General features: G+C 33.9%; 2 protein-coding genes across 12 annotated transcripts in view; one reads left to right on the forward strand and one right to left on the reverse strand.

Moving 5' to 3' along the window:
- The first annotated feature begins 450 nt into the window (after positions 1 to 450).
- Positions 451 to 2,916, forward strand: LOC105687004 (glycerate kinase-like). The gene is made up of 3 exons (XM_012402306.2): positions 451 to 852; positions 938 to 2,383; positions 2,466 to 2,916. Exons 1-3 carry the CDS (start codon positions 580 to 582, stop codon positions 2,841 to 2,843), a joined length of 2,097 nt encoding a protein of 698 aa, XP_012257729.2. The 5' UTR covers positions 451 to 579; the 3' UTR covers positions 2,844 to 2,916.
- Positions 2,917 to 3,929: 1,013 nt separating this feature from the next.
- Positions 3,930 to 26,015, reverse strand: part of LOC105687062 (mucin-4) — a 198,626-nt gene continuing 176,540 nt past the window's right edge. For 9 of the 11 annotated variants that reach the window (XM_048648929.1, XM_048648930.1, XM_048648931.1 and 6 more), the window contains 5 exons: positions 25,782 to 25,885; positions 25,305 to 25,694; positions 25,095 to 25,178; positions 24,092 to 24,249; positions 20,542 to 23,253 (listed from right to left, as the gene is read on the reverse strand). In XM_048648929.1, the coding sequence (XP_048504886.1) occupies positions 22,935 to 23,253; positions 24,092 to 24,249; positions 25,095 to 25,178; positions 25,305 to 25,694; positions 25,782 to 25,885 (1,055 nt within the window). In that variant the 3' untranslated portion in view covers positions 20,542 to 22,934. Of the gene's footprint in view, positions 4,266 to 20,541; positions 23,254 to 24,091; positions 24,250 to 25,094; positions 25,179 to 25,304; positions 25,695 to 25,781; positions 25,886 to 26,015 lie in introns of those variants that run through there. The other 2 variants (XM_048648935.1, XM_048648934.1) reach the window with 2 other exon arrangements.

Raw genomic sequence — 26,015 nt, forward strand, 5'->3', positions numbered from 1 at the left:
GCCGGATACGTTGAAAATTTTTCAAACATTCCGGTCGACGTCATTCTCAGCTCGTTTTTCGAATCTGGAAGTGCATTGAAATCGATGAGCGGTAGCGAAAATATGTGTACGATTGAAATAATTGAGAAAGATAGCAACGAGAGCGGGGACGTTGCGTGACTCGAACGCATCTCTTCGAAAAATTCGTTGACACTTGTTTAAATTTTCGGCGAGTTGTTCAAATATGACACAATAACGTGTTGTCTCAATCCCAATATTGTCGCTACGAATATATTGTCGACTGTCTTTATTGATCTTGATTGCGTAAGAATTATCAATATAATTATTCGAACACATGTGCTACCATTCGACTAACATTTGGACAAGTGATTTACCCGCATGAAATCGTCAGGCTTGTTTTACTTGGGGCTTCAAATTTATCGATGACTCGTTTCTTTCAAGATTCGACAAACTTCGGACTATTCACCCTCTCGCTATCAGATCAAAATTACAAGTCCGGCCTGATCTGATACCTTCGAAAATTCCGTAACTTAAATTATTTGTAAAAAAACATTTCACCGATTGAAACTTGGAGCGATCATGCCACAGAAAAAATTCGGCGCAAGGCGCAAACGTAAACCAAAAAAAATTGCGAGAGATATAAACCCGCAAGAAGCGGAAGCGAAAAATTTAAGGAGAGAGGAGAATTTACGAAAACGTAATGCCATCCTGAAAACGATAAACGAGGCTTTGGAAAAAAGAAGAAAGGAAAAAGAGGCTCGAAGAAACGCGATTAGAGATAAAAAGATCAAAGCTTATCACGACGAGCTCAGAAATCGGGGCGCAACGATTCAAGAGCAGAAAATGACGCAGGTTAGGGTTAGGGGCGAACGATGTTAATCTGTCCCCTTACGTTCATTCATACTTTGGAATAAATATTTGGAAAAATTATATTCAGATCAGGAAGGACATGAAATCGATCCTAATCGGGGGCGTTGACAAAGTGAATGCGATGAAAGTAGTGGGGGATAAGGTGAAGCTCGAGGGTTCGACCATGAAGGTAGGGGGATCAAAATACAAGATGAAGAACAACGTGCACATGGTGGGCTGGGGTCGGGAGACTTTGATGCTGGGCGCGGCTCTCGAAAGGGTTATTGGCAAACGACTGAAGAAAGGTTTTTTGGTCGTGCCGAGAGGATCGATATTCGGTATGTGGGAGACCCCTTCCTGCTTCCCAATTTTGGACACCCGTATAACTTTTTTGGAAGCTGGTTCCGGCGATTTCCCGGACGACGCGTCGGTCGCGGCCACTCGCAGAATAGCGGATTACTGCAAGAAACTGAAAAAGCGGGATATTTTGATCGTCGTTCTCTCCGGAGGCACCGAGGCCCTTCTCAGCTGCCCGAGGGGCGCCGTCACCCTCCAAGAATACGAGAACGTTCTTTCACGGTTGAAATCCGCCGGAGCTACGAAGATGGAAATTAGCATCGTGGGCTGCAAACTGTCCACTGTTCTGGGAGGCGAACTGGCCCGACTCGCATTTCCAGCGAAAGTTGTGACCCTCGCGATGTCGGACATTCCGGGAAACCCGGAACTTGAAATCGCGGGAGGACCGACGGTCAACAACCCTAACAGAGACGCAGCGTTTCACGTGCTGAAAAAATACAATATTGCCGGACGGTTGCCCACCAGCGTCCTGGACATCCTTAACGAAGAAAAACGACCCTCCGACGATCCCCTCGTCAACGATGAGAATAAGTTCAAATTCGTCGACTATCACGTGATAGCTAGCTCGATCGATGCCGTTCGCGGAATGACCGACGCCGCGTTCAGACTCGGTCTAATTCCCGTAGTCCTGAATCATTCGGTAATCGGGCCGGTTCGAGAGGTCAGTCAAGCGTACGCCCAGATCGCATCACTCATGATCCTTGCGGCTGAGGGAAAAATAAACAAAATCGAAATGTACGACGCGATGAAGTTCAACAGGGTTCTTCCGCTGAGCGAATCAATGGTGAGGGAAATCTTCCCGTCTAAAGAGAAATGGGGCCTTGGGCTCTGCCTGCTCCTCGGAGGCGCCCCGACTACCACGATCGAAATGAATGTCGACAAAAAAGTACCCGCCGATAACAGGAGCGGAGCGAACCAGGAGCTCGCGTTGTACTTTTCTCTGGACTGGTACCTCAAGGTAAAAGAGAATCCGATTCTGAAAGAATACGTGGTCTGGTTCCTCGGTGGAAATTCGAGCGGAAAGGATGGCAACTCCGCCGCTGCAGGGGCCTACGGGTACGCCAATCTCGGCCCAGGGATATTCCAGAGGCACAAAGAACTCAAGAAAGAAGAAGAGACGCTGGACCTCAAGGTCCGAGGAATGGTCCGAACGAGTCCAGGGGGTGAAGCAACCCTAGTAAATATACCATGATCGTTTCGAAAGCGCTGTTTCATTAGTCACAAATTTATCAATTCGTCAAATTTCACCCCTCGTACAGGAGGCTCTCGAACAATTGACTTCCCTTCGCGACGAGATCGCTCGAATTTCCCGCATTCTGCCCGACCGTGTTCTGAGGGAGGGTAACGCCAACTTTATGTTTATGAATATAAACGACGGCGACGAACTTCTCGATCTCGGCTACACATTTACCGGTGTATGCGATCTCCACGTGATACGAATAGTTCGATACCAGTGTAACTGCGACGGAAATTGTCTGGGACGAGGCGAAGGCAAACGATCTTCGCTGCCTTCGGGCATATGTCAAGACCGGGAATGCGTAGCAAATAAAACTTTGCCACGCGTCGTGATTGACCCATCGCCCGAAAGCAGGACGTGTTGTGGCCGATTCGCGGGACCAAAGATCAAGATTCAATGAGAACGACAATGGAATTAATCGCGAACCAATGATATTGCTGCCGACAATATTTTCGTCCGAGTGAAATTTAACGGAGAGACGGAAATAATTTCAATTTCGAATCAATGGTATAAATATAAATGCATGTACGCAACTTTTTTTCACGAATATACAGGGCACCGTGACAGGACAAAAATTTAGCAGCTGTCGGAGTGATCGAAGGCTCGGAATATGGGGGGGGAGGCGGGGAGGGGATCGACCATTGCGAATTTTTCGAACGGAAATAACCGGTGTATTCTAATATGCCTTCGAAAAATGCGTATTCCATTAAAACAAAAAAAAATTTCTCTCCTTTTTGCGTTTTACGTTCTCGTTGCACTCACGAGTGCGCGAAAATCGAAACATGTAATACGTGCTGAATAATAATAGCGCCGCGTGCACTGCGTGTGATATACGTACCGATGTTTTACGGATATTCGCATATTGTGCTTTCAATATGGTTTTAACTTGACGCTGCTACCGCTGCACAGTTGCGGATTGTGGCGGCTACCTTGGTACGTATGATTTGTTATTTTACAAATAAAATCACGCGTGACTACGAATGAAAATGAATAGGGTATATTGTCGGATATCTCCAATAATCCGAATGAAAAATACCATACATAACAGTGTTCACTTTTTCGATGCGCCGCTGAGTTCTGCGGACGTCATACAAAAATTACTGGACGGTAAACGATCGGTCGTTCGATTTTTCTTTCAATTTGATTTTCCACTCTGTTCTTTCGGAATATCCTGCGCGGAAGGATTCCGATTTTGAATGTTTTTTTTTTTTTTTTTTCTCTCTCCATTTCCAACGCCCGTCCGTTCGGCAGTTGATTACCGCTGCTTCGGATAAAATTTTGCGCCAGAGTGGTATCCGTATCGGTGCGCACGATCGTTGAAAACTACCCTCCCAGTGTTTCATCGCGAAAGCTTGGGAAGTTTGAAGGTAGAATTTTAAGCAGAGCGATCAACGAGCCGGGCCCAGCAGGATATTTAATCAAGGATTGGACGGTAGGCAATGAACGCCGCCCCAGGCAGCCCTTGTATTCCTGCAGTGGTCTGGAATTCCCTTCATCGGCTGCCCGAAACCAACCGAATATATCGAAACGCTACGAACCTTTCAAGCACTGCAAGCTCATATATTATGTGTATGTGACTTGTTATAACGATTTTATCCCATGCAGCGATTCGTGGCGCGGCAATAAAAAGATGTCGCTATTGAAATCTTGTTATTTTCTTTTCCACGAATATATCCTCCGTACGTACGAGTATCGATCCTTTCGACGAGTCAAACTTACTTGTCCGCGTAGACGTCATCTCCGAGGGTCAGGGGTGCAGCGAATAGCTCCAAGAGTGGTCGCTCATGTGTTTCCCGGTCAGCGAAAGTCCATCCGGGAAACGCTGCCGAGAAAAGCGGCTTAAGTTATAATTTCCTGGACTACGCTAGTTCATGATACATGCAAGGCAATTTAACGGTCAGCTCAAATAAAGCTCGGCTTTGTCTTCCGCATGCAGGAACATCCTGACGACGGCAATCTACAACGTTGAATTAATTGTTATACTCGTAGCAAAAGTGAAATTCAATTTTACCCACAATTCGAATATATGATGAATAAATCCTATCTTGAAAGAGAAGAGTTCCGTCGAACGTTGCGATGCGAAATAAGAAAACTCGCAATAATTCAAGGCAAATCATAAAGCGACGTGGAACTCGAATTTCATTTCTCAGGCCGTCCAAATATTTCTGTAAATTCGTTGTACGATATTTGCGTTGAAAATCAAATGAAAACTCCATAATTAGAATCTAACTCGATCATTCCCGAAGATGGATCAATTTGGATCCCTGTGAGTTCGAAATTTGTAAATATCACGTCTTGTATCGTTCAAAGTTGTATGATTTTCGCTTACATAAACTCATTCGCCGAATTTTGTCTCGTATGAGGGGTGTTAGAGCACAAGCACATGCGCCTACATTTCACAATCAGAGGTTTATTGTGACTGACTCACAGAGGTGAGGCGGTGAAGCTGCTGTAAAAAAAAAAGGATAATAGCATATTTGTGTGAACGTGAGAATGTAGGTATATTCCGAAGCCTCGTTCATCATTATACTCATAAGCAATGACGTCGCATGTAAGCTTGGCTTATTGTTAATCATAAGTGGCGTAGTTTGACACTATGCGATAAGATTTAGGTTGGCCAAAAAATCCCCAGGTGGAATTTACAGCAGTTCGCAGCGAAGGTGATGATCGTTGGCGATTCGCTCCGCATCGATCGTACGTAAATTTCCGCCAGGGATATTTGTGTCCACCTGAATCTCATCCTGTAGTGTCTAACTACACCACTTACGATCGAGCAAAGTGTACATACATGACAGCGATATAATAAAATGGAATCTCATGTACAATGAATCATGACTTTATTCGTTATACGTAATAATATCTACAATAAAAATACCACATCGTTTGGAAAAACAATTTTCGTTACAATTATACAGTTAATTCTTACATATTAATGTTTTATATTCAAGTTTCGTAGCAAGTAAGATGTAGCGTGAACGTTCACCTTGCGGTGAGAGTGAGAAAATACATTATCGTTATTATTATTAATATTAACATTATTGTTATTGTTATTATTATTATTATCAATATTATTATTTTTAATTTTATTTCATTTTTTTTTTTTTTCATTAATCAAATTTTTTTTTTTGTTTTTTTTTTGTATTTTTCTGCTTTTTTTGTCACTCCATATAAATTTTAGATTCATTTGAATTTTTCTTTCTCGCAGTGTTGTTCCTTTGAAATGACACCTTATTTTCACAAATTATTCATTTGGATTGTTCTTTTTTTTATTCCTCTCACTTTAGGCCTTTTCATATTTCATTATCATCCTTCGTTCACATGACCCATCAATTACGTCATCTTTGCCAAAGAGGGAGCGAGAAATAAAAATCGAAATACGGTCACTCATAATTTTCGAAGTGCCACTTCAGATTTAAGCCTCGTTTTTCTACTCTTATACGAAATATTCATGAGACTCACATTGAAATTGGATGAATATTAGTCCAATTTTATATCAGCAAAATTCTTTGAATTAAAATTTTTTTTCTTCTATTATTTCTTTCATTTCCTCAGTTATTTTTATCTAAAATACTAGGCGCTTACATTAGTCAATAGTTTTGTTAATATCATCTCAATATACATATATATTATATAATATATTATCCATAAGTTATTTCATAATATATAGAAAATACATGTAACAATCATTTAAATGACTCACAATCATTATTTATTTATTTTTTTTTTTATTTTTTTTTGTTTTTCTGTTTTCTTCATATTTAATATCTGCCATATACTTATTATTCGCAGTATATTTTCATATATCATATATATTCATTTATTTACTTATATTTAAAATGACATAGTCACAGGATTTATCCATTACTCGCACAAAATCAACCAGACACACGAAAGAACGCGCACGCACACCGTAGGAGGCAGATATATTTTTTATCTTTTTTTGGTTTATTCATTAATTTCGCTCTTTCCACAAATACCGACGTCATTTACCGTGTCTCTTATTCACGCGTAATAATTGCAGTACACTATTACGAAACGATTTCTTTCCAGGATCGTCAATATGCACGTTACATTCATAATCAAACACTGGACTACAGCGTAGGTATACGTTATTTGCAGTATTTGACACGTTATCAATAATAATGACAATAATTATAATACCAATGAGAATTAAATACAATGAAAATGGTATCAATGACAATAACAATAGTAATAATAATGAAAGATCATTAGTTTTTGAATGTAATTACTCATTATATAACAGTACGTATATATCACTATCATAGTTCGTTTAGAAAGGATGACAGATATATATAATTTCATATTTTTCACACACGTACAAGTGAGTGTGCAAAATTGAATAAAGATGTTCGTTCTCTTTTTACTTAAATTTTTCTTTTCTTGCTTTCAAAATCTTTACTTCATGTTACAGCGTTCATCTATTTTTCAGTTTACCCTACCGTTAAATTATCAAGAGACATTTTTTCGTATTGCGACAATAATTTTTACCCACACCTTCAATGTATTATACTCTTTGACTGTCAATGAAGTACAGATCGGAAGGCATAGATAGACCTACGTATATGTTTTATGTATGTAATGCTTAGGTAATTACATTACAATAGAGTAATAAATTATAATTGATAGTGTGATGCAGTTAACTAATTATGTATATCAACGTCTTTAAACCGGAGTAGAAAATTGTGAACAAACTTTACGGATTTTTCGTTCATTTAGTTATCTATTCGCCATTTATTGCATTTCATATAATTTTTTTTTAATCGGTTCGCATTTCATTCGCAAAGTGCGTGCGTCTAGATGGAATTCGTCCAATTTAACATTTTTCTCGTTTTTTAAATAATCTCACCGGTGAAAGCTTGGGAAAATTTCCTAAATTAGGAACAATTTTCGTGTAGAAACAATTTCGTTAGTTAATTTCTTATATAAATATAGTATAGGTATATAATTAGAGAATCTATAGTTATTGTACATTCGCAGGCCACGAATAACTACGACTTATAGACATATCCTATGTATATACCCTTATGTATTCATAATAGTTCCGTATTTGCAGCGACTAATTTTCCAAAGTATGACCACACAGATTTTTCTTTTTTTTTTCTTTCCATTCCCGTCTATTTTCTTCGATTCATTTCGTTTTCTTTCTTTTCTTTCTGTTTCCGTCCGTACAGAATTTAGGGTTTATTTCTTTTTATTTTAAAAAGCTTATTAATTTTGTTTTTCTTTCATTTGTCCTCATTTAAAATCTATACATATATTTTTATTATTCATATTGAGCGGAAGGGGTATTGCTGTAGTTTCTTGTCAGAAGCATCGTGCGTTTGATATGTCAGACATTTTTTTTTTCTTTCATCAACTTTTTTTTTTATTATTTTTTGTGTAAACGAAATTCCGGTCGCTGTAATCGAATTGATATCATTACAACGTAAGTTTTTTTTTCATTTTCTAATGTTCTTCAAATGTTATCAAAATACTTTAGGTCAGTGATTACGAGAAATGAATTTGTAGAGCAATAGTATCGAAAAAAGAAAGCATTTCAATAATTTGTGTGTGAATTTTTTTTTTCTTGTTAATTCTCATTTCTATAATAATAACACTCATTATAGTTACCTCCATTAGAGCTGGACAGATATACTGTATATTTTATGTTATACGAATGTAGGAAAATCATTCAATCAAGAAAAAGATCCAAAAAGGGTAGGGGTATAAGAAAATTGAGACTTTATCGTCTCTCACCCACCGTCCTCTTTTTTCAAGTAACATTGAACAATTAACATCAATTTCTCATTTATGCCCTTATTGTAATGTATTTAAAAATCCGGTGTTTCTTCCTTTTCGACCATCACAATTCTGAATATTCACATAGAATGCATGAAAAAAGCTAGTGAAGCACTGAAAACCACCGACTCATGTTGATCGGACTATAATGTCCAGCCCTATTACAAAGTACATTTTGAATTTACCGCAGTGGAAAAATGTATTTTGTCATGCACGTGTTCTGTAATTTTTTTCCTACCATTTGAACGGCATTCTGACGTTCATCGTACACTTGTACGATATACCGTAATTATAATACTATTTCGAGTTTTTTTTTTTTGTTTTTTTTTTCCTTTCGTTTTACGTAATAAATAAATTGCTTCTAACGGTAATATACGTATTTTCTGTTCTAGATAATATATGTATATACCGAAAGTCCTTTTTTTCTCAATTCATTCCCAATAATATATGATATTTATTTCATCCACATCACCATTTCTATTCGAGCTTAGGCCAGCTGTAGGTGTGCACTTGATTTTTTATTTCTAGTTGTTTTTCGTTACGGATTTTGAATTACAATTAATAATATAAATAATTTTATCCGTGTGAACCCATCGTCATTTATTTTCGTGCGATTTATTTTTTGTAATGTACTATGTGATGTATCTAGCTACAATATTGTTGTTATGTATACACATAAAGACGGGTATAGACGTATATAGGTATAGATACCAAATATATTGTTATTACATATGTCATATTTATAATAAACGATTATCATCGACCTTATCAAATGTTCGAAGTAACGAAAGTTCTCCAAGAGTCAAATGTTATGTGTGTGAGGATCGGAGATGATCATTTTTGTCGTCTTCTTATCATTAATGCTAATTATAGTTCTTTCAGCTTTTCGTTTGTTTTCTTTTCTTACAAACGTTAAATTATTGCATGCTACACGTTCGCCAATATAATATAGTTACGAATATACATACACAATACACGCCATTGCAGCGCGATCAAGAGCCGACTAATAAATTTTTCCGCATTTCTGTACGTTGGACAGAAACAATATATTTTCACAAATATAGATTATTTATTCATACATTATATAGATAGACATAAATAATTAATAAAAATTATCTTCCTTTCTCGTGACACGTAATACAATGTCCCAAGGATCCATTATATATAGTATTTAAAAGTTTGATTGAAATAGTTTGATTATTCTATAATTGATTGGCACTATTATTATTGTTTTTAACGGATTTGTGCATTTGAAATTTGAATACCGAGTTTTTATTCTTATTATTATTATCGTTATCATTATCATTATTACTATCATTGATCAAGGTTGAAATGCATCGGAATTCAATCGAAAATCCATCGATATTTTGACTTTCGATTATGAATGACTAGAAAATTAATGTCTCGTCAATTTCATCTGTAAAACATTTTACTAATCAACGAAGGATATCTGTCACCGATACATATCAACTGAGGGTATATCGTATGCTTATATGATGACTTCTTTCATTTCGATCTTTCTTCGTTTCAATTTTATCCCCCTGTGTTTTCACATTAGTGATGATTGTGCTCAATTCTTTGCAATGATGATAGGCGATAAAATAACATGAAGTCGAGTCCACAAGACTTGATACAACTAAATATCTGTTGAATGTACGCTGCATGAATAGTATGTTATATCCTAATGAAAAAATCTTCATTCAACGCTGTGGCACGATTCCCGACCAAGATCACGTATCACCCGCAATTATATCGGATAATAAGTATTCGAATGGCGTAATAATTCCAATGTATCGATCTAATTTGCTGCGTGAGATGTAAGTGAAATGTTGGTTTTCATAGAAACTGACCACATCACGCAGGAAGGATGTATGATGTGTTATATTCGTAATTTCGTTCGTTTATTAATAATTGATTTTTCATTTTTTCCGTTACTTTTTTCTCAAGTTTTATCATCTCAATTCTAATTATGTTTATTGTTTACATATCATGCAATATACATAGTACATGGTTTATGTATATGCATCGTTCATTTTGCGCGTTATTCACCATGCTTGATGATAGTTAATTCATTTTTAATCGTTATATAATGATGAAAACAATGACGCGAGTAATAGGAGTAATAATAACAATAATAATACGAGAATACAACTAGAAAATATCGCGTTACTAATGCCAAAGGGGCGTATAAAAAAAAATTTCTTCCTCCAATCAACTAAAATATATAAATCTGTGAAAAACATGAAGAAGAAAAATTGAGTTGAGGAGTCATTAATTTTACTACTTTCATAATTTTTTCTGTTGTTTTGGCGTGATAATTAATAATAACTGGAAAAAAACGTTACGCTCTTTCGGCTTTAAAAATTTTGTTTCCCAACGCCATAAGGGCGTATATCAAGAAAGAAAATTTTCCATTTTTTCGCCACATGGCCATTTTGCCTTTTTGAGATACACCCTTTTGGCACTAGTAACGTGATATGTTATACAAAAACGTTACATAAATGTATAATATGTTATTACTTATGTTTTAATACTTTCCGCATTTAATATGCATACATCCATGCACTGACACGCCGATAGATCGATAGACCGATAGATCGATAGGATTAGAATGATCTATGTATTTTATTATGTTCGTTTAATCATAGGATTGTCAACATATTTTAGGGGCCTTTTTCATCCATTCTTACGCTCTTTCGTATTTACACATACCTGTACATTATATACCCTTATCATATATGTGTTGCGATTTTGCTATCATAATCATTCTTTTCTTTCATTTAGTTTTTATTCGTTCATGGCAATTATCGCCAGATTTCTTTCCAAGAAAGAATTTCTTCAGGGTACAACGATAACATCGCATTCGTGAAAAAGTCTTTTAGTTGCGTTGTTAGTTGTCATTATAATTATTAATATGAGTTTATTATAACTTAATATCATTAGTCATTATCATAATTTTAGATAATTGGCACATGAAGATGAAATTTCAAGTGAATGTTCTACGAATATACGTGTATAATAACGTGTATACGTGTGTGTACAGATCAATGAACAAATTTTGGAATAGATTCGGATCTAGAATAGTATTAATTAACGCGGTGAGTTTGATTCTGCGACTGGTATTTTATTTTTATTATTTTTATTATACAACTAAACTGATTGCCCGTATTTTTCATTTCATTCGACGTACTTTCCGAAACATCAAAATTTCAATTTCTCTAACTTTGAAATAGATCGAAAGTAGAAGAATTCCGTTGCATGAAATATCTACATTTGTGCGGTTACGAAAAAAACCGATGATCCAGTAACATCCGCACTACGTATTATATTTATACCATAGATCCTTTTCCATTAAACAATAAATAACAACTACGCGTGTGTGAAATAAATTTGATCGGTATACATCATGCAAAATGAAACGTGTGTGCTGACAGTTTTCTGCATAATGAAAAACTATAAAGGAAATAGAGAAAAATTAAACTAGAACAAGGACAGGGATGAAAGACATAAGGTTATGAATTTTTTTTCAATGATATTTTAATAATATTAACAACAATAATAATCATTATAATAATGATATAATGACAGCATTAGCGATAGTAATAATTATGAGAATATATAACAGCTTATATCATATGAATTCCGTACTGAAATGCAAGTGAACATCAAGTAAGCAACAGTATAAAATACACGTTGTATTATTAAAGTACATAGTTACTAGTACGTATATAATTTTTGCTTTTGTCAGCCTGCATCCTCGCTAACTACAGAATCATATATTATTTACATCAATTCCTTGTAAAGATAGCTATTATGCATAGATATAATGAGTTGATCTAATAATCATAATGGTCATAATAATGATGACTGTAATCGGGATAATAATAAGATTAATCATAATAATCTAATGGTAATAATAATAATAATGATAATAATAATAATAATAATAGGGAGTGTGATAACAATTATAAATAATAATGACAATAATAATAATAATGTCATGTGACTCGGTAATATAACCACTTCTCTATATATATGCGAATACGTAATTTAAATATATAAATATATATAAATATTCGAATATTTATATATATATTCTATATTTATATAGAAACATCGGAAAACACATTAAATATTTTCATATCACAACATCAAACAATTCCTGCACCGAATGAAAAAGACCCCTGCAGAGAGAGTCTGATAATTAATACAGAGTGTTCGATTCTCCGAAATATCTTCAATCAATTACGTGTAGCACTATAGCACTATTCGATTCACCGAATATATTTTTTTGAACAGCTGTTGTACATTCATTCGTGAATATTTGATAATATAAGTACGTAAGTTATAATAATAAATCATAATCAAATACACACACACGTGATAAATTCACTCTAATGACTGACAATGAGTTAGGCTTAAGGTATATGTATATATGTATATCGTACGTACCTATTAGGTATGGGGATACAGGTGAGTGTCGATGATTGAGAAGTTTGTTACATTGAATTTTTTTTTTTCTTTTTTTCTTATGGTTTTTCTTTTCTCCCCTCGTTGATAATGTTATGCATTCTATTGCTTATATCTTTATATAATAATCGTGAAGATAATTCATTCGTTTTATTTATTTATTCATTTATTCAATTCTTTATCTTTATTTTTTATTCAATTTATTTTTCTCTTTAGTTGAAACACATTAATAACTAATTGCAATGAATTTTAAGTGCGATACAACATTTTTCTCTTTCGATTTTAATGCATACACCTACTTTTCACGGTTCATTTTTTCGTCTTGTTTTTTTTTTTGGTTTTCGCAAAAAAACGCAGTGACCTTTTTCAACTAATAAAATTTTAAATTATTCCACGATCTTCGTGTCGTCTTTACATGACACCGAAAGTTAAACTGCATGAACCGCGGAGCTTGCGGAGCATTGAATGAAATTTTGTAGTTGACACAAATTGAAAACAAAAAAACCCTATTTTAATACATCAGTTTTTGGAAAATTCCTACTTCATTCTTTTCGTTTTTTTGATCATCTTTTTCTCTCTATATATCGTAGATAAAATTCAACGACTAGTTACCGGAACACAAGGCACTTGGCTTACACATTTTTTTTTCTTTTTTTTTCTCTTTGTTTTAGTTATACAAGTTTAATTTTTTATCATTTTCTTTACATTTGGCATAGCTCGGTGTTGAGATTGCTCGTTAGAGGTACACTGCTATCGAATTACCAACTACCTACTTCTTTATATATATCCTTGGGCGTGAAAAATTTTACGAAAACTTCACGCCCAAGGGTATATAGAATGAAAATGAAAAAGGAGATTAATTATTGGGTAGCAAGAGCTTTTTTTTAACAAATTTATTGCAGAAAAAATAATATTTGTGTATGTACTTTTCGAATATATGTTATATATATCCATATCGATGGCAGTGCACCTTTAACGTATATATATGTATACGTATATACTATAAGAGGTGACATAACACACATCAATCATACAGAATATTTATAGAAGAAAATAGTCATTATACATTATCATACATTTATTATTATAATGTTACGTTTGTAATATCTACCTATATATATATATATATTTATCCTTCATGAACGACGATTAGATTTATCTGAGTATTAGAACTTCATGTATTTTTTTTTTCTCTTATTTCTGTCTTTTTCTATTCAATATAGTAGTTTTTCAATCAATGATTTTCGTCTGAATTTTTTTTTAATGATTTTTTTTTTAATTTTTTTTTTTTCATAGATGTGAGCTTCACCTAGCGTTTCCGTATTTCTCTACATCATTCAATATATCTCCTTCCTATATACCATTTTTCTTCATAATTGTCGTAACCCGAAATCAAGACGAAATTATTCATATCCGTTAGTTATCATACTTCATTCAGTTAGCACCTAGACGAAATTGCATAAAAGTTTTTATGTTACCTGTTGGTATCCTATATATGATATATTGTATTTGTGTTTTAGTTTTAACCTGTGAGCTGTCTGAAGTTTGAATGTAGAAGAGTAGAAATGAAGAAAATGAAGAAGAAAAACTGGATGGGACGATGAAAAAAAAAAGAAAGAAATGAAAATACGAAAACCTCAATCTCACGAATCAATTAAATAACATATATTGCTAATTATTAACAAACAACATCGACATTACCTAGAAAATCCAAAATGTTCACTTTATACGCTCATACACTCGTATGATATATTATATTACGTAACATTTAATTAATAATATAATATATATAATATACAATTGTGTACGTTATTTATTTATTTATTCATTCATTTTTAATTCAAGTAATACTGATGCGCAGATATAATACACTCGTTGCTTTAGTTAGCCGTGCCGATTGAGTTCAGACCATCTTGTTTTATCTATCGATTCGTTTTTAGATAATTCTCATTAGGTTTTCCAACTTTGTCGATATTTTCATCTTTCATAGGCCTGACTAAAATTTGAGCTCATGTTAGAATTAGCATACATAGTTAAATAAATTTATATTATCTTGTTTTTTTTTTACTCCACTTCCTCCGAACTATCATCTCGTATGTTTGTCTATGATCTTTTTAATCGTTCACGAAAAGAGTGGTTTTGATTTTTCATACCGCCGGGCAGAGGCGTTGCACCAATTGTCTTAGGCCATGATTCAATCGTCCTTCAGGTTCAAAATCGCTTATAATTGATTTTCTCTGGGTCGTTCGTTGAATATTCTGTGTAATTATTTATAGACCACCTAAAACCGAATGAATTTCGCAACTCTGAAGTGCATCAAGCTCCCGAAAATGGACTCAATGGTTCACATGTTTATTGAATTACAACTGTTTGCCAACAATATATTATCCATGAATCTCGATCCAGCCGCTTCTTCGTATATTAACGAGGGAGAAAAATATGAAATCCTATGAGATTTTATTGAGAGAGCTCACGATAAATTTACTCAAAACTTCACCATTCTATTTATTATGATCTGATGATAAAAGCATTGTGCAAACAATGGCCATTCGTAAATATGTATATTATATATATATATAATATATGTATAGTATATAACACAACATTTCAGGTAAGGATAATTGATGATTGCACTACTAGCCAGCTGTGAGAAACGAACCTATTATTTGACGAATCGTTAATAATGAAATGAAATCATGTTCATCAATACAGTATATCGTACATATTGTATAAAAACACGCATAATCATTATGGCACCAAGTATTGAGCGATTTAAATTCGAAACTTTGTATAATTAGATATAGAATTAGACTGTTCAATCGTTTACCATTTATTCGTTATTTTCTTTCTTCATCTGATTCGAATTCTTACCCTATTGCAGTTGGATTATTTTTTTTTTTTTCATTTTAATTTTAATTTTTCTCCGTGATTTTGAGCAATAGAACAATTGCATTAATAATTAACATTGCGTGATTGAAATTATTATTTCCATCGAGAAAAAATATATTTTATCGATTAATCATATTGTAGTACAAGTATAATATAATTTATGGGTATTATATACGGGAATAGAATAATGTTTTATGTATTTATATAATTGTATACGTGTATAGAAACTAGTTGAGCAGGAAAAGTTATTCAACTTGTATAATATGAGAAGATTATAGTCCGATGTTGAGTATTGCTGTCCTTAATTTGAAAAATTGCGATATACCGATCATCAAAAACAATGTGTCTTAGTATCGTTTGAATCACTGCAAATGAAAGTTATATGCCTATATACGGTATCTCAGGTATATAGGTATAATACAGTGAATAGAAATGTCGATCAGTATATGTAATTGCAGAGGGATCAATAATAATCAAACGATGCTTCGATTTCAATAATCTTACCGACTATCTCGCTATTATTTATAATAAATATCCCACAGGTATGAACGCACCTGGATATGATTACAGATGTATGAACAAAGTATTGCCTCGTTATGTAGTACTTGAGATTACCGTCAATAATTAGTTGAATAGATCGATTGTTCAATTATAGAAAGAAATTGATTGCCATTGATTTTTGAGCCGTCTTAAACTAGGTACGATCGACGAAAATTTTAACGAATTTTTCAAATTTCTTTGCTTTTGTATCATGCATTGACCATGTATCATGTAAAAATTAACCATAGCGAAATTATTATAACAATAATGACAACGCGAGGTTACGGATGATAGTGAGAAACTTATTGTTAAAATTAACAAAAGTGCGATAGTGGTAGGGCGGAGGTGGTAGTGCGACATCAGTTATGTTAACGATGCTGATAATTACGATCGGATCATAACAATGATAAAAATAATTATCCAAATAACGATAGTAATAACAACAACGAGTACATATAAGAAGCAGGATGTTTGATCATTGGCATTGTTCGTTAATAAAACAGGGTTGTACGATGATTCAACAGCTGGCTAGTTGGCACCTAAGTCTTATTTCAAATACTATTAACAATAGATTTAGTATTAAAAGTTAATAGAGAATATAGATTAACATCGAATAGAGGAGTATAAAGATCCATGCTACTGTATAAGTATAGGTAGACATTAGAGTAGGTAATAGATAATAGGACAATAGATTACAATTCAATAATTTATAATAAATTTCGAATCTTTAAGAGTAATTTTGCATAAACGATGATGATTTTTAGTAGACTTTTTTTTCTCTTTAATACAGTATTTTTTTTTTTTTTGAGCACATTCCTCAGGTGTATAACCACGCTACACTTTCTTCATCGAGTTGTACCAATATATACATTTATATATTATATATAAGATATAAGAATTATTATACATGATTCATATATCGTCATTCATTTCATGCATTTTTCGTAATTACGTGATGCATACCTATTTTGTAACAATGGTCTATAGTAATTTAAAGTGGAAAATATGCAAAAAATGTTTGATTCATATCCCTGGATGCAAAGAGTTTTGATTGGGTAATACTGTGTACTTTAATTTTTTTGAACTTTTATTATTGGTGTTAGGATCAATTTTGTTCGACCATTGTACGATAAGTTATTTCAGTACCCAATTCATTGAATGTTCATGACGATTCGTGGCGGTATCATGCCTCGGGGAAATTACATGCGGAGGAACTGATCGAGAACGGCTGATTAGGGGACTTGGCAATAACAGAAACCCAAATAATGCTGGTAGTAAGTATAAAAATATTTGATCTGCTTCTGCAATGTGATTGAATTACTTAATTCTGTTCAGTTTCATTTGTTAGGTATGGTAGCAGAGTCATTGAATGCAGAAAACTTTCACAATGAAAATTCTTATCTGGTACGCGAAAATCTTTGAAGTATTCAACCCATGCTTCTACAAGCACAGTTACAGAAATATGTGTGGAAAATTCTCGTTACTCGTTGCATCAAACGGATAGAATAATCAGTGAACAGAAATTCGTGATTCGTGAAATTCGTAAGTCGTGATTCGCGATTCGTGATTCGTTTTATAGAAGAATAAGTTTTTTTTATCATCGTTGCTCTGTATCCAATAACTTTGAAAGAAAATGTTTCCAACTATTTTCAACAATATCGGTACAACCCACTAGTTGATGGCACGGGTCCGCCTATGTACAAATATGTATTACCATATACCACATACCATTTAAATACATCACATATTTATCAGTTTAATGAATACACGCATATATATATAGATATATGTATACGCTTCTAATTATGCATATATACATATGCATATATATAACGTTTATATGATTTTATGACGTGGAGGGACTCAATTGTACAATTCATGCGTATCTTCGTCACTGTTTCATTGCTTCATTTTTTATTTTACTATTTACTTTAAGGTTTTTTTCTAATCTATTCATAACTGCAATTTATATTCATATCCGAAGTTAACAGCCTCCAGCAATTACTCCGCCAACTATTAATATGAAATCTCACTAGGTACCATCATCGGAGTACTTTTTATTTGAATCAGTATCGCCATTCTAGTCCGGAAATTTGATTTCATTTTTCTATGTACATGTGACAAGTACTAATTACTGATCGGTTTACTTCTAATAAATTTGTTGACCTAGGTAGAATGTTAATATTGGTAAGAGATGATGATATCTGACGTAACACATTATTCACTTTTAGTTAAGCGAGCCCTAATACCAAATCATCGATAGAACGATAATTTAACGCTTAAGAGTAAAGTACAATATTAATTACAATATAGTAAGTAGAAACTTAGTTTCTTTAACAAGTGTATTGTCCTAAATGATATGTTTGCTAATTTTGTTTCATATTCAATCTATTTTTCAAACCCATGTTTAGATCTGATAACAATTTTATTTTTTCATTTACCTTAAATAAACTAGCTTTAAGATGTAAGGTATTTTCGTTTCTTTTTTTTTCCTATATATCACCTATTAGTTGTGTAATAGCGTAAGTTCTACAACCTTGATTACATTCTTTTATTTTCACCATGCTGGAAGCTGTAACGAGGAAATTTACCAGAAAATATTTTTCAACGCTAATATTAACGTTTAGAAGAAACGGAGAGCATTTGAAGTACGCATAACAATTAATCGATCAGTCAGTGACCGCACCAGTATGAAACCAACCAATTTGAAAGTAATTTTGCCAACTCTTATCACCACATTGGTATAACTTCTACCGAACTTCGTAATGTTCTGTAATCTATTTTAAAGCGAACGATTTACAGTGGCCGGTCCATCTGTTCATCACTTGTGTTTCAGAAACTGATAGATAACAAGAGTACGCTCAACCGAGCTTACCAATCAATATGACTGACTAGTCCACATCACGAGATCATAATAGGTTGTTGTTATTAAGAACTAGATGTCAAAATGATTTCAGAACATAATATCATTGCAGCACCTCGATTTTGGAAAGCCAGACTGTTTTGTGAGTGATGCATAGTTGGTTCTAATAGTGATGAATGTAATACCGTAATACCTATTGGAGTACAGTTGATTGGTTGGCAACTAAAATAAATATCGCTCTTCGGTTCACGGATTTTTCACTAGCCCATATTATTTCGTTCACCCGCAGCTGCTAATTATGAGGTGAAATAAATGAACAAAATATTGTGAAAAGAAGCTCAGACATCAATCAACGAATATAAATGAGCTGTACAACATGATTTATTTGATTTGTAAAAGTGAAGGGGGAAGACGAAGAATTAGAAGTAGAATTAGAATTTAGAAGAATGCTGAATAGCAGACTTAGAATTTGAGTAAGAATGAGAGTAGAAGCGTTAACAATGAAATAATAATTTCATGAGATGGAAATATAACACCTACGATTGGGAAACTTCTTGATTAACAATTAAGATTGCTCGCAAGTATAACATAATTAATTCTTAACTAATTTTTTATCTTGCATTGTATTTACACCTTCATCCAACAACTTTTATTTGAGCTATGAGTTCTTTAAATGCAAATGATATTTTTCTAAACAACAATTTGATTTTATATTTATTCTACTAACTGAAGGAATATTCTGTATCCATCTAATGGCGCCCCTCGCGACAAATCCGCATCAATAATTTAGAATGTGCGACAAATTAACATTTAGACAGTAATAGGAACCCTCTGAAGCAATGACAGGAGATCAAAGTCAGGTGTCCCGATACAAGTACATAATAAGAATAGTTAATCAAATATGAGGATTTTAATACAATACTTTTTCTCTTGATATTTTCTTTTCTGCTTTTTCATCTTCAATATATAATTGTTCACGCAAGAGTCTCACCACGTAGGCCTTGGAAAAGGTATAGAAAATCAAGTTGAGTGTAGAAGTATTAGTATAAGATACCTCCTGAACAATAATCTAAAAACTATTATTATTTATTCATTTAGTTTTCTGTAGTTCACTCAGTAGTATTAATTAATATCGCGTTTTTCTTAACATTGTACATACAGAAACATTTATAAATATGTACAGGCGTGTGTACATGCTGTATGTACACATAGTCATCATTTAGTAAGGGTCATATATGTATATATATGCATATTCATAATAATATTTATCGAGAATTTACTAGGTTATATATTACTGTTATTATTGATACTACTAATATTATCATTATTAATAAGATCATAATAATTGCTGTAATTACTAACGTTGTTATTAATATCATTATTACTATGACTATTATTATTATTATTATTATTAGTATTATTATTGTTATTGTTATTGTTATTATTATTATAATTATTACTATTATTATTATTATTACTACTACTACTACTACTACTCCTACTAATTATATTATTATTATTATTATTATTATTATATTTATTGTTGTTGTTGTTGTTGTTGTTGTTGTTGTTGTTTTTGTTGTTTTTATTGTTGTTGTTGCCGTTGTTATACACTCGATATTGGCGAGGCCGAAGCCTGCAGAGTGAAACTTGAATATTCATCTCATAGAACTAATATAATTGCCTACATACTAATTTGAAGTAACATATCAATCGGAGGACATCAATTTATACATTAAAATTTATTTGAACATAATTCATTGTGTTTGTTATTTGAAGATAAAGGTAACAAAATTTGGGCTTCAACAAATGTATGGTTGGCGAATTTTATAGTGGACATTAATATCATCAACTCTTATATGGTACACATTGGTACATTATAAATTGTTCAACTATAATTATGAGTGTATCTGGGACAAACATATGGGGTACATACGTATGTAACACGAATACCATTAAAATATATATTTATATATGTATTATATATTGTGACTCGTTTCATGAATTACTACGCAACGTAATTTTAATACAGTTTTTGATATATTTGCCATTATTTTGTTCAGTTAGAAGTAATCATCTACCGAACAACGAGTGTGAGGTGTAGTACAGTTTTGACATTTCATTTTTTGTTTTTTAGGATCGTCGTATCGTTTCTGGAGTATGGCAATTATGCTTACGTCTTTTTATTGTTATTACGTTACGTAGCAAATTATTGAGCGTATGAAGCAGGTATCATTTCGTAAAGGGGAATACGCGACAGAGTTTCATTTTTTCTCCTCGTTACTTTTAATATCTATAATAGGAAAGACCCAACAGGTAACAGTAGTGTCCTATAGCACAGTAATTAGTTACTATATGTATGTATTACACAGGTTAGCATGTACCTTCGTTGAATGGTAATTTGTAGTAATGTATTATTTCATTACGCAAGTCACAATGACACTTGAGCGGTGAGGTAATATACTTATGTATTGAGTTTAACATCTCTCCGCGTATGTAACCGTGTGTGTTTCCTGTATTCTAAATTCATGTCTGCTTTTTAGTTCCTCCACGATTTGTCTATAAATTCTTGTCCCTGATTGGGTTCTTCTTTTTTCCTGAACATTTCATTTTTATTCTGATTGTTTAATTACAAATGCCCAGACTCTTCCATACGTCGCAAATGGATGATTCTACGTTTTCTTATTCATTAATTTTTCTTTCATTATCGTTGTGTAGCAATAATATCGCCAGGATTGCGCGTATGCATGATTTAAAAATTCATCCTAATCCACACGTTCGCCTTGCTTATAGAGGGTGAGGCATTTATCTTGAGACACCTGAATATCTCACCAGCTAGACTTTTTTTCGAACAACCACTTGTACGAAAGATATTTGGCATCAAGAGGGAATTGTAACAGTACTACTTATCTTTGATTTGGCGGATAGGTTCAAGATCACTTGGAGGTCAAATGGAAACCCATATTTTTTTATCAGCTTCACAATCTCAAGAGAAAAACCAACAACTTTTGTTTGAAAAATTATTCTGTCGGGCCTATATTTTTTCAGATATTCAATTTCGAATATTTCTCGAATTGCATTGGAATTGTCATACAATAATAAGCTTGATCCAAAACTGAACATAAAGTTGAACATATTATTGTAAGAAATACTCAAAATCGTCATCATGTTCGTTATTTTGAGAATTTGTCACGATAATATATTCAGCATTAGATTAGCATTACCATTTCATGACAATTCCAATGTAATTTAAGAAATATTCGAAATTGAATTTCCGAAAAGATACAGGCCCGACAGAATAATTGTTCGAAACAAAATTTGTTGGGGTTTTTCCTAGATTGTGAAACTGATGAAAAAAAATCTGGGTTCCAAGTTGAAAAACCAATGCTGAGCTTTGAGTAACCTTGAACCCACCCACCAAATGAGAAAAAAGTAATGCTGTTACATTTTCGCTTTGAAGCCAAATATCTTTTGTATAAACGATTTTTTCGAAAAACGTCCAACTGGCGAGATATTCAGGTGTCTCAAGATACATGTCTCACCCTGTATAGTATATCTATACCTGTGTATTCGTCATATAAATAATTTCAATTTCACAAGATGAAACTTTTATTTAGGCCGAAATTCTTCGTTAATATATAGTGTAGCATATCGGTTGGTTTTCGTTTTCGATGAGACGAACTGTCTTATCGTTATTTTTTTTTTTGTTCGAGTGTCGAGCAATTGAACCGTTATTAAACAGATGAAGTGCGAATTAACAAAACCAGCCTATTTTACTAAGAAATTCAAAATTTATTCCAATAGCCTTGGGAGAATGCGAAAGCGCACCCTTGAATTTCCACTCCTTTTCTGAGTTTTCGAATACATTTGTTCAAAACATTACTGCCTTTTTTTAGGTAACTTAAGTTCAGGTTATCAATTGAGTTGGTTTTACGGTGGCCTAAGTCTTGTAGGATTGTGCCATAAGTGGGTTGTATTATGACCATTAGAATCACTATTCGTCGTCTGTTGAAAATCCTGCAACTGCTTTGTTTGTTGCTGTTGTAGCTGTGGTTGCTGTTGTTGTTGTTGTTGTTGTTGTTGTTGTTGCTGTTGGTTTTGTGGGGTCTGTTGTTGTTGTTGTTGTTGTGAGTTTTGTTGATGCTGCAACTGCACTATTCGCTTAGTTTCTGGACCCGTTGAATCTGGCGAGGGTATTGGACGATGAGATTTCATATGTGCACTTCTGCTTTTCACTTTGTTGAAAACTCTGTAAAAATATTGTAGGAATTTCTGTAGATGGTAACATGAAAATTAGAATTCTATTCGTCAACTCACGTTTCGAATTACCTGCTTTACGGTAAGAATACTTTTTGGGTGAACAAGCAGATAAAATATTTCGCATACTCATGTACCTTCATGCAAATGTGTATTCAGAAATTTCATGTATGTAAGACAAATTCGTTTATAGAATTATCATTTGCAAGATACTACATAAGGTGTAGCACGTTTCGTGTAGATAGGTGCTATGACTTCGTATAAATTTCGCGTGAAAGATTGTTTTTTTTTTTTCGGAAAATTTGATAACAACAAAAAACACAGATATATGGATATATATTATTTGTCACTGATATTGAAGAAAATGTTCAAGGCATTACACGTCAAGAGCATGCCATGGAAAATAGCATACTTGGGAGTGATCGTAAAATAACCATTAGCCAATATTTATATAATACAAAGCCCAAAGAGATTGCAAAAGTCTTAGAAATCATTTAAATTAAGAACAGCTGCACTTGTTCGGCCATGCTATACCCATCAAATATCATGAACCTCCGTTCAGAGAGAATTCTTAATTCAACAATCGGCTAAATGCGGTAAGCGAGATCATTTTATTCAATGTCTTCTCTGTTCGACTATGATACAAATTCAGATCCATATTCGTATTTCCAAGTCCATCGGCTCGTATGAGATAAAACCTAACTTTGCAGCATGGAATATCAAACTGCGCCGCGACAATTATGATAGCCTCGGAATTGCCAGTTCGGCAGAATGTAATGTATGGTAAAGTATGGAAATGGTTGATTTAGAGATTAGATTAGAAGACTTACTTCCCGCAAATCTTGCAGGGGTAATGAAGTGGGGTGGGCACGGGTGGTAGTTGCTCAGAACTAGTGTGAGTTTGTGAGTTGGTGTTGGCTGTGACGTGATCGGTTTGGCCAGTTTGGGTGCATCCAGCCATCGTTACTGTTACACTTCCGCTAAAGCTCTGATAACACAAAGAAAACACAAAGCCAAAATAAACAACACAACCAAACAACAACAACGACAATGACGACAACAATAACATAGATTTCACATTACTCAATGCTCCACAATCGTCGAGCGCAATTGATTCATCTTTGATTAAAATTTCATTAGTTGTCTTACTTTTCTTTGTTTTTTGCGTATAACATATGCTATATTCTTACTCTCCGATTCTGAATATTATGTACCATTACGTACCACGTATAAGCATAAAAAAAATGCATTCACAATAAACGAACGACATGCGACAACATTTAAAGATTTTTACATATGGATGAGTAGGTTTCATTGCACACGTCGAATGCACAACGGATATCTATATTCCGAAGTAATATTTTGCAGAGATTTTAAAGCAGTGCATCTGGCGAATGGCAATTTCGAATCTTCCACAAACGTAGATGAAACGGCCTCTTGTGTATTACAACGGGAATCGATGAACGGAAGCGAGAATAGCAATCAAAATTTTATTGATCAAATGTAAAACGATTTTTTGTTAGCCATATTGCAGAAGACTTATTAATTGAAGCATACCAAATAACTGCACTCCGTATAATTGGTTGATGTTTCTCACTAATCACTTCTGTCAACGTCGTAGTTATGACATGAGAGTGCAATTACTCGATGAGACATTGTTGACATCATCCACAGCACAAGTAGCACAGCGAAAAAATCGACAATAGGAAATAGGAATAGGTTCGGATAAAGAAAATCACCATAGAGTTTCGATCGTCAAAATAAATAAATAACATAAGCAATAATGTGAGATGGGAAATGCAGATATAATAACATTGTGTAATGAGAACTCACATCCGGGCATTCGTAGGCAAATAATCGCAGCTCCCCTTCACTAGTTGTTAAAGTTGCAGAACTTTCTCTTTCGTTAGTCTGTAACTGAGAAATTTCGAGTTGTCAATGAGCATGGAGATGAGGTTTCATTTTGAGTTTGGTATGAGTTCAGCCATTACAATAAATTCTCAAGTTTAGTTTGAACCTAGGATGAATTGCATTGATGCTAACCAGAGTGCGGTGAAGAATTGACTTTTCCTCACTAAAGTCCAGATCCGTAACGGACGCGATGGCGTCCCTGAGTTCCTTGGTGTCTTTCGAATCTCTGAACTCTTTGTTCTCAATTTTGATTTTTGGTTTTCCATGCCGGGCTCTCATTCTTTTGTACTCATCAGGGCAAAGTTTTTTCCAGAGGTAGTAGAATTGCACGCATTGTTTAACAGACTTGCTACCAACGTCGCGAGATATACCCCTAAAGTCTTTATTACGTTTCGATAAACTTTGATGGAACAAATCCATCTCGTGCGCGGTCCATCGATCTGATTCATGATATTCGTAGCACAGGAGGGGATGTCCCATCGGTAGCGAAGGGGTGGGTCTCATTAACTTTAGCATCGCTTCCTGAAAGGATTCCAGAATTTTATCATCACACCCGTGAAAAAGTGAAAAGACTCTCGGGTGTTTCTTGACAAAAAAAAATTTACTAACGTGAATGTTTCCCTTGCACATGTGTAGCAGGTGTAGAGCGTACTCTTTGTTCCTTCCCCCGCCGGGTACAGCCGCACAACAGGCGAACTGTAGGTACATATCCACTGCAACGAGAAATTTTATTTACGTTGTGTACGGTTGATCAGATATGGGAAAATCGACTGAGTCGCTACCGGCTCTATACATATGCGGGCAAATGATATAAATGCAAACCGTAATATATGAGTATTTTAA

This window comes from Athalia rosae, chromosome 1, assembly GCF_917208135.1.
Source record: "Athalia rosae chromosome 1, iyAthRosa1.1, whole genome shotgun sequence".
NCBI lineage: Eukaryota > Metazoa > Arthropoda > Insecta > Hymenoptera > Athaliidae > Athalia > Athalia rosae.